Source organism: Oncorhynchus kisutch, unplaced genomic scaffold, assembly GCF_002021735.2.
Source record: "Oncorhynchus kisutch isolate 150728-3 unplaced genomic scaffold, Okis_V2 scaffold1146, whole genome shotgun sequence".
Lineage (NCBI taxonomy): Eukaryota > Metazoa > Chordata > Actinopteri > Salmoniformes > Salmonidae > Oncorhynchus > Oncorhynchus kisutch.
In genome coordinates this window covers 23,487-37,500 of record NW_022263091.1, presented here as the reverse complement: position 1 = coordinate 37,500, position 14,014 = coordinate 23,487, and the positions used below count along the sequence as shown (strand labels likewise).

The following is a 14,014-nucleotide window of genomic DNA, read 5'->3' as shown; positions in this document are numbered from 1 at the left end:
CATTCCTGTCTTGCAGGAAATCACGCACAGAACGAGCAGTGTGGCTGGTGGCATTGTCATGCTGGAGGGACATGTCAGGATGGCCTGCAGGAAGGGTGAGGGAGGGAGGAGGATGTCTTCCCTGTAACGCATAGCGTTGAGATTGCCTGCAATGACAACAAGCTCAGTCCGATGATGCTGTGACACACCACCCAGACCATGACGGACCCTCCACCTCCAATTCAATCCCGCTCTAGAGTGCAGGCCTTGGTGTAACGCTCATTCCTTCGAAAATAAACGCAAATCTGACCATCACCCCCTGGTGAGACAAAACCGCGACTCGTCAGTGAAGAGCACTTTTTGCCAGTCCTGTCTGGTCCAGTGACGTTGTTGCCGGTGATGTTGGTGAGGACCTTACAAACAGGCCTGGCAACATCTGTAGTCCTTATGCCTCCTTGCAGCATGCCTAAGGCACGTTCACGCAGATGAGCAGGGACCCTGGGCACATCTGCAGTTCTCATGCCTTCTTGCAGCATGCCTAAGGCACATTCACGCAGATGAGCAGGGGCCCTGGCCACATCTGCAGTCCTCATGCCTCCTTGCAGCATGTCCAAGGCACGTTCACGCAGATGAGCAGGGACCCTGGGCATCTTTCTTTTGGTGTTTTTCAGAGTCAGTAGTGTGACGTCCTTCCCACTCTGTGTGACGTCCCTCCCACTCTGTGTGACGTCCCTCCCACTCTGTGTGACGTCCCTCCCACTCTGTGTGACGTCCCTCCCACTCTGTCTGCCGAGTTCTTTCTCTTTGTTCTTGTTTTCCTTAATAGGATGTCGGTGGGCGGAGCCGGGAGGGTCGTCAGGGAAATGGGACACACCTTGGCTCAGGTGTGTCCCAGGATAAATACACCTCTTCTCCGTTCATGGAGGAGACTCTCTCCATGCAGACACAGACAGATTTTGGTTGTGGTATTTTTGGGGCTATTTGGTTTGTTTGTGTTGGCACCTTTCAACACCCCTCATTATCAGATGTAAACACGCGACCACTCACTTACACTACTGACTAAACACACACCGTTGTTAATTGTATTTACTTAACTTCAGGTAATAAATATATTTTGTTATTCTTTATTATCTCCACGTTGTCTCCCTTTTTGTTACGGGCTTCGAGCCGGTCCGTGTCAGTAGAAAGGCCTCTTTAGTGTCCTAAGTTTCATAACTGTCCTTAATTGCCTACCGTCTGTAAGCTGTTAGCGTCTTAACGACCGTTCCACAGGTGCATGTTCATTAATTGTTTATGGTTCATTGAACAAGCATGGGAAACAGTGTTCAAACCCTTTACAATGAAGATCTGTGAGGTAATTTGGGTCTTGAAAAAGTGACGTTTCTTTTTTCTGCTGAGTTTATAGTAGTCTTGTCCCAGGCCAAGTGTGTGTGTGTGTGTGTGTGTGTGTGTGTGTGTGTGTGTGTGTGTGTGTGTGTGTGTGTGTGTGTGTGTGTGTGTGTCTGCATAGCACTGTCTTTATATATGGACTTCCTCCTGTCTCTCTCGTAGACGGTTGCCGGGTGCCGTATCGCCATGGTGATGATGCAGTACAGCGTCATCGCCAACAACTATTGGCTGCTGGTGGAAGGCATCTACCTGCACAGCCTCCTGGTTGTCACCGTGTTCACTGAGAGAAACTACTTCTGCATCTACCTGTTTATCGGCTGGGGTGAGGAGGTGTGTGTGTGTGTGTGTGTGTGTGTGTGTGTGTGTGTGTGTGTGTGTGTGTGTGTGTGTGTGTGCGTGCGTGCGTGTGTGTTTTTGTGTGTGTTTTTGTGTGTGTGTGTGTGTGTGTGCGTGTGTGTTTTTGTGTGTGTGTGTGTGTGTGTGTTTAGATGTGTGTGATTGGTGATCCTCCCTCTCTCTTTTCTCCTTCTCATCAGGTGCTCCTCTGATATTCGTGTTGCCGTGGGTGATAGTCAAATACCTGTACGAGAATGAAGAGTGAGTGAATAAATATTATTTATTAAATGTGTTGTTTCCATGGTAATGGAAGGATGCTGAGACACATCTTTTTCTTAGTAAACCAATACAAGTCTCCACTTTGAACAAATGTAAACATTTACTGGAAAAACATCTGCACAGTTCCTCCTGTAAATGTGTTTTTGTAAAATGTTCAGTGTAAATGGTTAAAAGTAGTGCTTGTGCATAGAGTTGTATGGTTTGTTAAACTATGGTTTGTTTAGTTTACGTTTTAGAGTGAAAAATCTGAGTCTCAGTGTCATTCGGTTACTGTGGAATTACCCAAATATGATCAGTTAAAATCTGTGAGGTAAATGATCACTCTTCTACGACTGAGAGTTTTCAGAGCTCTTTCAAATGTAATATGTTTTACGAGGCTAGATATGCTAATGTTGATTAAAACCCATTATGAGTTGAGACTGTTCCCCCTCTCTCCTTAGACTGTTTCCCTCTCTTCTCTCCTTAGACTGTTCCCTCTCTTCCCTTAGACTGTTCCCTCTCTCTCCTTAGACTGTTCCCTCTCTCTCCTTAGACTGTTCCCCCTCTATCCTTAGACTGTTCCTCTCTCCTTAGACTGTTCCCTCTCTCCTTAGACTGTTCCCTCTCTCTCCTTAGACTGTTCCCTCTCTCTCCTTAGACTGTTCCCTCTCTCTCCTTAGACTGTTCCCTCTCTCTCCTTAGACTGTTCCCTCTCTCTCCTTAGACTGTTCCCTCTCTCTCCTTAGAGTGTTCCCTCTCTCCTTAGACTGTTCCCTCTCTCTCCTTAGACTGTTCCCTCTCTCTCCTTAGACTGTTCCCTCTCTCCTTAGACTGTTCCCTCTCTCTCCTTAGACTGTTCCATCTCTCTCCTTAGACTGTTCCTCTCTCTCCTTAGAACTGTTCCCTCTCTCTCCTTAGACTGTTCCCTCTCTCTCCTTAGACTGTTCTCTCACTCTCCTTAGACTGTTCCCTCTCTCATTAGACTGTTCCCCCTCTCTCTCTCCTTAGCTGTTCCCTCTCTCCTCCTTAGACCTTTCCCTCTCTCCTTAGACTGTTCCCTCTCTCCTTAGACTGTTCCCTCTCTCTCCTTAGACTGTTCTCTCACTCTCCTTAGACTGTTCCCTCTCTCATTAGACTGTTCCCCCTCTCTCTCTCCTTAGACTGTTCCCTCTCTCCTTAGACTGTTCTCTTCTCTCTTCCTTAGACTGTTCCCCCTCTCTCTCTCCTTAGACTGTTCCCCTCTCTCCTTAGACTGTTCCCTCTCTCTCCTTAGACTGTTCCCTCTCTCTCCTTAGACTGTTCCATCTCTCTCCCTTAGACTGTTCCCTCTCTCTCCTTAGACTGTTCCCTCTCTCTCCTTAGACTGTTCCCTCTCTCTCCTTAGACTGTTCCCTCTCTCGCCTTAGACTGTTCTCTCACTCGCCTTAGACTGTTCCCTCTCTCATTAGACTGTTCCCCCTCTCTCTCTCCTTAGACTGTTCCCTCTCTCTCCTTAGACTGTTCCCTCTCTCCTTAGACTGTTCCCTCTCTCCTTAGACTGTTCCCTCTCTCTCCTTAGACTGTTCTCTCACTCTCCTTAGACTGTTCCCTCTCTCATTAGACTGTTCCCCTCTCTCCTTAGACTGTTCCCTCTCTCCTTAGACTGTTCTCTCTCTCTCCTTAGACTGTTCCCCCCTCTCTCTCTCCTTAGACTGTTCCCCCTCTCTCCTTAGACTGTTCCCTCTCTCTCCTTAGACTGTTCCCTCTCTCTCCTTAGACTGTTCCCTCTCTCTCCTTAGACTGTTCCCTCTCTCCTTAGACTGTTCCCTCTCTCTCCTTAGACTGTTCCCTCTCTCTCCTTAGACTGTTCCCTCTCTCCTTAGACTGTTCTCTCTCTCTCCTTAGACTGTTCCCCCTCTCTCTCCTTAGACTGTTCCCTCTCTCCTTAGACTGTTCCCTCTCTCCTTAGACTGTTCTCTCTCTCTCCTTAGACTGTTCCCTCTCTCATTAGACTGTTCCCCCTCTCTCTCTCCTTAGACTGTTCCCTCTCTCTCCTTAGACTGTTCCCTCTCTCCTTAGACTGTTCCCTCTCTCCTTAGACTGTTCCCTCTCTCTCCTTAGACTGTTCCCTCTCTCTCCTTAGACTGTTCCTCTCTCCTTAGACTGTTCCCCCTCTCTCTCTCCTTAGACTGTTCCCTCTCTCTCCTTAGACTGTTCCCTCTCTCCTTAGACTGTTCCCTCTCTCTCCTTAGACTGTTCCACCTCTCTCTCCTTAGACTGTTCCCTCTCTCCTTAGACTGTTCCCTCTCTCCTTAGACTGTTCCCCTCTCTCTCCTTACTGTTCCCTCTCTCTCCTTAGACTTTTCCCTCTCTCTCTCCTTAGACTGTTCCCTCTCTCTCCTTACTGTTCCCTCTCTCTCCTTAGACTTTCCCTCTCCCTCTCTCCTTAGACTGTTCCCTCTCTCCTTAGACTGTTGCCTCTCTCTCTCTCCTTAGACTGTTCCATCTCTCTCTCCTTCGACTGTTCCCACTCTCTCTCCTTAGACTGTTCCCTCTCTCACCTTAGACTGTTCCCCCTCTCTCTCCTTAGACTGTTCCCTCTCTCACCTTAGACTGTTCCCTCTCCCTCCTTAGACTGTTCCCTCTCTCTCCTTAGACTGTTCCCTCTCTCTCCTTAGACTGTTTCCCTCTCTCCTCCTTAGACTGTTCCCTCTCCCTCCTTAGACTGTTCCCTCTCTCTCCTTAGACTGTTCCCCTCTCTCTCCTTAGACTGTCCCTCCTAGACTGTTCCCTCTCTCACCTTAGACTGTTCCCTCTCCCTCCCTTAGACTGTTCCCTCTCTCTCCTTAGACTGTTCCCTCTCTCTCCTTAGACTGTTCCCTCTCTCTCCTTAGACTGTTCCCTCTCCCTCCTTAGACTGTTCCCTCTCTCTCCTTAGACTGTTCCCTCTCTCTCCTTAGACTGTTCCCTCTCACTCCTTAGACTGTTCCCTCTCTCTCCTTAGACTGTTCCCTCTCTCTCCTTAGACTGTTCCCTCTCTCTCCTTAGGACTGTTCCCTCTCTCTCCTTAGACTGTTCCCTCTCTCACTCCTTAGACTGTTCCCTCTCCTCTCTCCTTAGACTGTTCTCTCTCTCTCCTTAGACTGTTCCCTCTCTCTCCTTAGACTGTTCCCTCTCTCTCCTTAGACTGTTCCCTCTCTCCTTAGACTGTTCCCTCTCTCTCCTTAGACTGTTCCCTCTCTCTCCTTAGACTGTTCCCTCTCTCCTTAGACTGTTCTCTCTCTCTCTCCTTAGACTGTTCCCCCTCTCTCTCTCCTTAGACTGTTCCCTCTCTCCTTAGACTGTTCTCTCTCTCCTTAGACTGTTCCCTCTCTCATTAGACTGTTCCCCCTCTCTCTCTCTCCTTAGACTGTTCCCTCTCTCTCCTTAGACTGTTCCCTCTCTCTCCTTAGACTGTTCCCTCTCTCCTTAGACTGTTCCCCCTCTCTCTCTCCTTAGACTGTTCCCTCTCTCTCCTTAGACTGTTCCCTCTCTCCTTAGACTGTTCCCTCTCTCTCCTTAGACTGTTCCACCTCTCTCTCCTTAGACTGTTCCCTCTCTCCTTAGACTGTTCCCTCTCTCCTTAGACTGTTCCCTCTCTCTCCTTACTGTTCCCTCTCTCTCCTTAGACTTTTCCCTCTCTCTCTCCTTAGACTGTTCCCTCTCTCTCCTTACTGTTCCCTCTCTCTCCTTTAGACTTTTCCCTCTCCCTCTCTCCTTAGACTGTTCCCTCTCTCCTTAGACTGTTGCCTCTCTCTCTCTCCTTAGACTGTTCCATCTCTCTCTCCTTCGACTGTTCCCACTCTCTCTCCTTAGACTGTTCCCTCTCTCACCTTAGACTGTTCCCCCTCTCTCTCCTTAGACTGTTCCCTCTCTCACCTTAGACTGTTCCCTCTCCCTCCTTAGACTGTTCCCTCTCTCTCCTTAGACTGTTCCCTCTCTCTCCTTAGACTGTTCCCTCTCTCTCCTTAGACTGTTCCCTCTCCCTCCTTAGACTGTTCCCTCTCTCTCCTTAGACTGTTCCCTCTCTCTCCTTAGACTGTTCCCTCTCACTCCTTAGACTGTTCCCTCTCTCTCCTTAGACTGTTCCCTCTCTCTCCTTAGACTGTTCCCTCTCTCTCCTTAGACTGTTCCCTCTCTCTCCTTAGACTGTTCCCTCTCTCACTCCTTAGACTGTTCCCTCTCTCTCTCCTTAGACTGTTCCCTCTCTCACTCCTTAGACGGTTCCCTCTCTCTCTCCTTAGACTGTTCCCTCTCCTTAGACTGTTCCCTCTCTCTCCTTAGACTGTTCCCTCTCTCTCCTTTAGACTGTTCCCTCTCTCTCCTTACTGTTCCCTCTCTCACTCCTTAGACTGTTCCCTCTCTCTCCTTAGACTGTTCCCTCTCTCTCCTTAGACTTTTCCCTCTCTCACTCCTTAGAGTTAGACCACACATTCTCTGTATCTCACTACTTGGAAAACATTACATATGCAGAGTATGTATATTTAGGCTGGGATATAATCAGATCAGAGGTGGATCCACATCATAGAGCTCTTGACATTTAAAGGTATTTCCGATTGAGCCGACATATGGAGCCTTTACAGTGGATGCAGTCTCCTGGGAACGTGGGAATGTTGATTCTGAAAATGATGATGAGGATGATGATGGTGATGATGGTGGTGATGGTGATGGTGATGTTGGGTGATGATGATGATGGTAGTGATGATGTTGATGTTGATGATGATGATGTTGTTTAGGTGCTGGGAGAGGAACATCAACATGGGTTACTGGTGGATTATACGTTCTCCCATCCTGTTAGCTTACCTGGTGAGTTTATTCTCTCTCTCTCTCTCTCTCTCTCTCCTCTCTCTCTCTCTCTCTCTCTCTCTCTCTCTCTCTCTCTCTCTCTCTCTCTCTCTCTCTCTCTCTCTCTCTCTCTCTCTCTCTCTCTCTCTCTCTCTCTCTCTCTCTCTCTCTCTCTCTCTCTCTCTCTCTCTCTCTCTCTCTCTCTGCCTCTCTCTCTCTCTCACTCTCTCTCTCTCTCTTCCCCTCTCTCCCCTCTCTTTCTCTCTCTCTCTTTCTCTCTCTCTCTTGCTCTCTCTCTCTTCCCCCTCTCCCTCTCCCTCTCTCTCTCTTTCCCCCTCTCTCTCTCTCTCTCTCTCTTCCCCCTCTCTCTTTCTCTTTCCCCCTCTCTCTCTCTCTCTCCCTCTCCTTCTCTCTCCATTGATCTCTAGAGTATTTCAACATGAGGTATTATGATGTATTAAAATGACTTATTAATAACTATCTGCATCAGCTTCTAGAGTATTTCAACATGAGGTACTCTGATGCACAAGCACTGAAATATTAAGTCCAGTAACTAGAATATCGCATAAATCATAAATCTTCATTTTTATTTAAAAAAATATATCAATTTGATAAATTCCAAAATTGTTACTATTTATTAGCTATACTTTTTGATTACGTCCATTCAGTGATCAAGTCTTAATGTTTAAAAAGGTTATTTTACATCTTCAATGATTTGCTATTTTAACCCAGTTCAGCAGGTATAGCTAAACACAGTGCTCATTCCACAGGCAGTCAGTGGAGGCAGGACTCCTCCTGCATTCATCATGTTTACAGTGTCCATGTATGTTAGCAGAATAAGTTATAGTTCTGGGAGACCCTGCCTATATCACACACACACACACACACACACACACACAGACAGACAGACAGACAGACAGACAGACAGACAGACAGACAGACAGACAGACAGACAGACAGACAGACAGACAGACAGACAGACAGACAGACAGACAGACAGACAGACAGACAGACAGACAGACAGACAGACAGACAGACAGACAGACGGACAGTTGGCTCTGCTAATATTTAGGCTTCATTTCTCTCTCCTTTTGTCTTTTTTCTCGTTCTCTTTCTCAGATGAATTTCTTTATCTTCATCCGGATTATAAAGATCCTGATGTCGAAGCTCAAGGCCCATCAGATGAGATACACAGATTACAAGTTCAGGTGGTTGAGGTCTTCAAATCCCTCCATCCCATCTTCCCTTCTAAAGTCATGTACTTGATATATTAACGAGTTACAGAGTTGTGTGTCTAGTGTGTGGTTGGTCTCTGTAACATTCTCCTTTTATGACCCCAACTTTTCCTCTCGCCTCTTCTGCCTCCTTCTTTCAATATGATAACTCTCTATCTCTCTCCCTCGCTTTTCACCTTCTCCCCCTTCTCTCTCTCCCTCATACTCTCTCCCCCCTTCTCTCTCTCCCTCGCTCTTTCACCTTCTCTCCCTCATACTCTCTCTCACCTTCTCTCTCTCCCTCATACTCTCTCTCCCTCATACTCTCTCTCCCTCATACTCTCTCTCTCTCTCTCTCTCTCTGTCTCTGTCTCTCTCTCTCTCTCTCTCTCTCTCTCTCTCTCTCTCTCTCAGGCTGGCTAAATCCACTCTGACCCTCATCCCTCTGCTGGGTATTCACGCCATCCTCTTCACCTTAGTCATCGATGAGTCCGTCCCCAAAGGTTCCAAGATGCGTCTCATCCGCCTCTTCTACGACCTCCTCTTCAACTCCTTCCAGGTCAGGAGATCAAACTTACATCACTTCCTGTATAGGTATCATCGGATAAATACCATATGGCACCCTCTTCCCTATATAGTGCACTATTTTTGGCCAGGTCCCACAGGGCATAACATTATTAAGACTGTAATGTGGTGGTATGTTGTGTCACCATGGTGATAAGGTGTAATATCTGTCATAGAGGTGATATAGGATAGTAATAAGACTGTAATGTGGTGGTATGTTGTGTCACCATGGTGATAAGGTGTAACTCTGTCATAGAGGTGAAATAGGGTAGTAATAAGACTGTAATGTGGTGGTATGTTGTGTCACCATGGTGATAAGGTGTAATATCTGTCATAGAGGTGAAATAGGATAGTAATAAGACTGTAATGTGGTGGTATGTTGTGTCACCATGGTGATAAGGTGTAACTCTGTCATAGAGGTGAAATAGGGTAGTAATAAGACTGTAATGTGGTGGTATGTTGTGTCACCATGGTGATAAGGTGTAATATCTGTCATAGAGGTGAAATAGGGTAGTAATAAGACTGTAATGTGGTGGTATGTTGTGTCACCATGGTGATAAGGTGTAATTCTGTCATAGAGATGAAATAGGGTAGTAATAGACTGTAATGTGGTGGTATGTTGTGTCACCATGGTGAAAAGGTGTGACGCTGTCATAGAGGTGAAATAGGGTAGTAATAGACTGTAATGTGAATATGAACATGTACATATGAATAGTGTGTAAATATTATTTTTGTTGTCTCTTGGTGTCTTTCCTATATGTAAAAAAACAAATAGTATTATATAGTATATATATATATAAAAAATAGTGAATAGTGTGTAAATGTCAGTCTCTCGATGTGCAAAACTGATAGAGACATACCCCAAGCGACTTACAGCTGTAATCGCAGCAAAAGGTGGCGCTGAATAAGGGGGCTGAATAATTTTGCACGCCCAATTTTTCAGTTTTTGATTTGTTAAAAAAGTTTGAAATATCCAATAAATGTCGTTCCACTTCATGATTGTGTCCCACTTGTTGTTGATTCTTCACAAAAAAATACAGTTTTATATCTTTATGTTTGAAGCCTGAAATGTGGCAAAAGGTCTCAAAATTCAAGGGGGCCGAATACTTTCGCAAGGCACTGTACTTTTACTTTTGATACGTACGTATAATTTAGCAATTACATTTGCTTTTGATACTTGTGTATTGTACTAAGTGTATTTGTGTACTTGTACTTGTGTACTTGTGTATGATACTAAGTGTATTTAAAACCAAATAGTTTTTTATTTTTACTCAAGTAGGATTTTTCTGGGTGACTTTCACTTTTACTTGAGTCATTTTCTATTAAGTAATCTTTTACCCAAGTATGACAGTTGGATACTTGTTCTCCCATTGCTTTCACTGTCTTTTATATAGACCCCAGGAAGAGTAGCTGAGACATGTGCAGTAGCTCATGGGGATCCTAATAAACTAAACTAATGTGGTGTTACGGTGTGTTACCGTGGTGATAAGGTGTTCTTAACCTCTCCCTCTCTACAGGGCCTACTGGTGGCCATCTTGTATTGTTTCGTCAACAAAGAGGTGAGTCTGAATGCCCTTTTCCCTCTCACTCCTCTCTCCCTCTCCCCCTCTTTCTCTTGTCTCCCCCCTCTTATATAATCTTATCATTATCTGTCTTCATCTGCTCCTCTCTCTCTCTCGCTCTCTCTTTTTTCCTCCCTCCTCTCTCCTTCTCTCTCCCTCCATCTGTTTGTCTCTCTCCAGGTCCAGTCTGAGATGTTGAAAAAGTGGAAGAGGTGGAAGCTGGGTAAAGACATCGAGGAAGAGTACCGTCATACATACAGCCACGCGCCTCACGTGAAGAGCGGCAGCATCGTCACCGGCAACCTGGCCGGTGTCCAAGACAATGGCAGCGACCCTAAAGACTCACAGTTAGCCCCCAACCCCGACTACGACCCTGATCCTAACCCTGCCTCAACCTCCATCACCCCCAATGAGAGCAGTAGATTGGTGGGGTCCTGCCACAACAGGACGGATAAAACAAAGACTCAACCCTCCCTGCAGTGTCCCTCCACACCACATGGTGGCACTAACAACTGCAGCACTCTGATGGAGGACATTTGTCTGGAGGAGAGGGCTCAGAGTTATACACGCCCAGAGGAGGGCGCCGAAAGCAACTTCTGACCAACGGGGGAAGACCATCCCCAGCCTATGGATAGATTGATTGGTTGATTGATAGATTGCTAAAGTGTTCTGGTGTAGAAAGAGACAACACACCTACTGGAGGGGTCCGTTAATGCATTGCAGGTCCAGATCCTATGGATTGATTGATTGATTGATTGATTGATTGATTGATTGATTGATTGATTGATTGGTTGATTGATTGGTTGATTGGTTGGTTGATTGATTGGTTGATTACAGGTCCAGAAGAATTGATGGTCTGAAAATATGAAACATTTTACTGTTTATTTTTGGACCCCCCACTGTGTTCAGGTTGACAAGGACTACTACTAAGGGGAAACTAGTAGGCCTGGTAGCTGTGTTCAGGTTGACAAGGACTACTGCTAAGGGGAAACTAGCAGGCCTGCTAGCTGTGTTCAGGTTGACAAGGACTACTACTAAAGGGAATCTAGTAGGCCTGCTAGCTGTGTTCAGGTTGACAAGGACTACTGCTAAAGGGAAACTAGCAGGCCTGCTAGCTGTATTCAGGTTGACAAGGACTACTGCTAAGGGGAAACTAGTAGGCCTGCTAGCTGTGTTCAGGTTGACAAGGACTACTGCTAAGGGGAAACTAGCAGGCCTGCTAGCTGTGTTCAGGTTGACAAGGACTACTACTAAAGGGAAACTAGCAGGCCTGCTAGCTGTGTCCATGTGTACGACCGCTAACCAAACGCTACCCTCGCTCAACAACTCCCTGGCTGTGCTCCGATTCTCCTTCCCTTTTCTAGAAGTGTGCACTAGCACCCCCGTCAATCATTTAAAGCGTAGGATTGGTGTAGCTTCACATTGGCTGGAGGTAATTACCCACCATTTTCAGATGCATGTGAGGAAGTCCACACCGTGTGTCCCTGTTCTCTACTGCTACTGAGAGCTTCACTTGTCCTCTATGTCTTTGTGAGTGTGGCCCAAACGGAGCCCTATTCCCTATATAGTGCACTACTTTAGACCAGGACCCTATTGTATATAGTACACTACTTTAGACCAGAACCCTATTGTATATAGTACACTACTTTAGACCAGAAGAACCCTATTCTCTATATAGTGCACTCCTTTAGACCAGAGCCCTATTCCCAATATAGTACACTACTTTAGACCAGGACCCTATTGTATATAGTACACTACTTTAGACCAGAACCCTATTCCCTATATAGTGCAATATTTTAGACCAGAGCCCTATTGTATATAGTACACTACTTTTGGCCAGAGCCCTATTGCCTATATAGTGCACTACTTTAGACCAGAGCCCTATTCCCTATATAGTGCACTACTTTAGACCAGAGCCCTATTCCCTATATAGTGCACTACTTTAGACCAGAGCCCTGTATAGTGCATAGGGGACCTTTTGAAAGCTCAGCGCTGTGGTTCTGTATGACCCTCAGCAGCCACCGTACAACACTGTTGGCTTGCACAGTTTAGTTTAGTTCAGCACGTTCCTACCAAAACAACCATGGACACGTCTTGTTGGTAACATCTTGCATAACTAAACCATTCATATTATAGATCTAATCCGTGTCAAAATTAGTGACATTTACACAGATTTACAAAGATTTACACACACACACACACACACACACACACACACACACACACACACACACACACACACACACACACACACACACACACACACACACACACACACACACACACACACACACACGTTCCTGCCAGAGCGTTCTATCTCTGCCCTCTCTGGCCAGGACAGGACCAGATCAGAACACCCTAGAGAACAGACTCAGCTGTGGAACAACGGGACATTCCAGATTGTTGCCAGGTCTGTCTGGCATTCAGACAGACATTTCTGGAACCCCCAAGGATTATGGGACTGTGGAGGACTGGACCTCTCACTGTCTCTCTGAGAGGATTATGGGTAGTTTGTTTGGGTGCAATTTGTTTTGGAGTGAATATTGAGTTTCACCATGAACTGTTGGCCCCATTTGAGTGGACAGACAGAGAAACAGACAGACTGTATAAATGTAAGATATTCAGGTCCTATAAGGACAGCCAACCTACCGACCACCAATCAGACATAAGGATGCATCATACCAACTCTTACCTCCAGGGGGACTATAAGATATGGGGCACCTCCCCCCCCCATCCATGCACCCCTTCCCCTCTTCCTCTTGTCGTTGACCCAACATATTCTGTCAGAATGTCTGTATGGTTGTGGACTAATGAAGATGTTACAATGTCTGTACATGTAGATGATGAAGATACAAGGTTTGCTATTTCTGTGGATGTTTCATTCTGTGACCTCACCGTGCAGGAAAACCTCTAGATCGTAAGTCCTGGAGAAACTCCTATGCTTGTGATCTACCCCAGCGTTTCTCAGACTAATCAGAGCTTGATGATGCTAAGGGCTAATACCCAATAGGCTGATCTGTCCTCACTGAACCCACGTACAGTGTGTGAGGTCGAGGGCGTCGTCATCATGAGTAGGGCCCAGAGGATTTCCTGACTACGTTAACTAACCAGGAACAACTCTGCAATCCCATTGTTCTTAACTAACACCAGCTAAAGGCCTGGGCCTGTATTCACAAAGTGTCTCCTGAGTGGCGCAGTGGTCTAAGGCACTGTAGCTACAGTGCCAGACGCATCACTACAGACACCCTGGTTCGAATCCAGGCTGTATCACATCCGGCGGTGATTGGGAGTCCCACAGGGCGGTGCACAATTGGCTCAGCGTCGTCCGGGGCAGGCCGTCATTGTAAATAAAAATATGTTCTTAACTGTCTTGCCTAGTTAAATAAAGGTTTAAGAGTATGAATGCTGATCTAGGATCAGTTCCTCCCTGTCCATGTAATCTTATTTGTTATGTTCTGAAAGGCAAACCTGATTCTAGATCAGTGTGTCACTGTGTTCCGTTAGAAGTCGACATGATTCTAATGATTAAAAGAGATGACCAACTGACCATCAAGACTGTTCTCTCTTTCTACATCCTGAAGGTCACCTTATTCTCCATCTAGTGCACTACTTTTGACACAGAGCCCTATTCCATATATAGTACACTACTTTTGACTAGAACCCTATTCCTTATATAGTGCACTACCTTTGACACAGAGCCCTATTCCCTATATAGTACACTACTTTTGACTAGAACCCTATTCCTTATATAGTGCACTACTTTTGGCACAGAACCCTATTCCCTATATAGTGCACTACTTCTGACACAGAGCCCTATGGGCTACAGTGAAGAGGGTTCAATTTGGGACACAACCTCTGTCATCAGGTGGTTTAAACAAAGGCTTGAACACCAATCAGTTGTTTATATGT

General features: G+C 46.0%; 1 protein-coding gene across 1 annotated transcript in view; it reads left to right on the top strand.

The window, feature by feature from the left end:
- LOC116364995 (glucagon receptor) overlaps nucleotides 1–11,753 on the top strand; it is a 28,946-nt gene extending 17,193 nt beyond the window's left edge. Inside the window, exons 8-15 of the mRNA XM_031817774.1 lie at nucleotides 651–702; nucleotides 1,531–1,690; nucleotides 1,905–1,965; nucleotides 6,717–6,786; nucleotides 7,885–7,973; nucleotides 8,394–8,538; nucleotides 10,061–10,102; nucleotides 10,286–11,753. Of these exons, the coding sequence (XP_031673634.1) occupies nucleotides 651–702; nucleotides 1,531–1,690; nucleotides 1,905–1,965; nucleotides 6,717–6,786; nucleotides 7,885–7,973; nucleotides 8,394–8,538; nucleotides 10,061–10,102; nucleotides 10,286–10,705 (1,039 nt within the window). The 3' untranslated portion in view covers nucleotides 10,706–11,753. The remainder of the gene's footprint in view (nucleotides 1–650; nucleotides 703–1,530; nucleotides 1,691–1,904; nucleotides 1,966–6,716; nucleotides 6,787–7,884; nucleotides 7,974–8,393; nucleotides 8,539–10,060; nucleotides 10,103–10,285) is intronic.
- The last annotated feature ends 2,261 nt before the right edge of the window (nucleotides 11,754–14,014 follow it).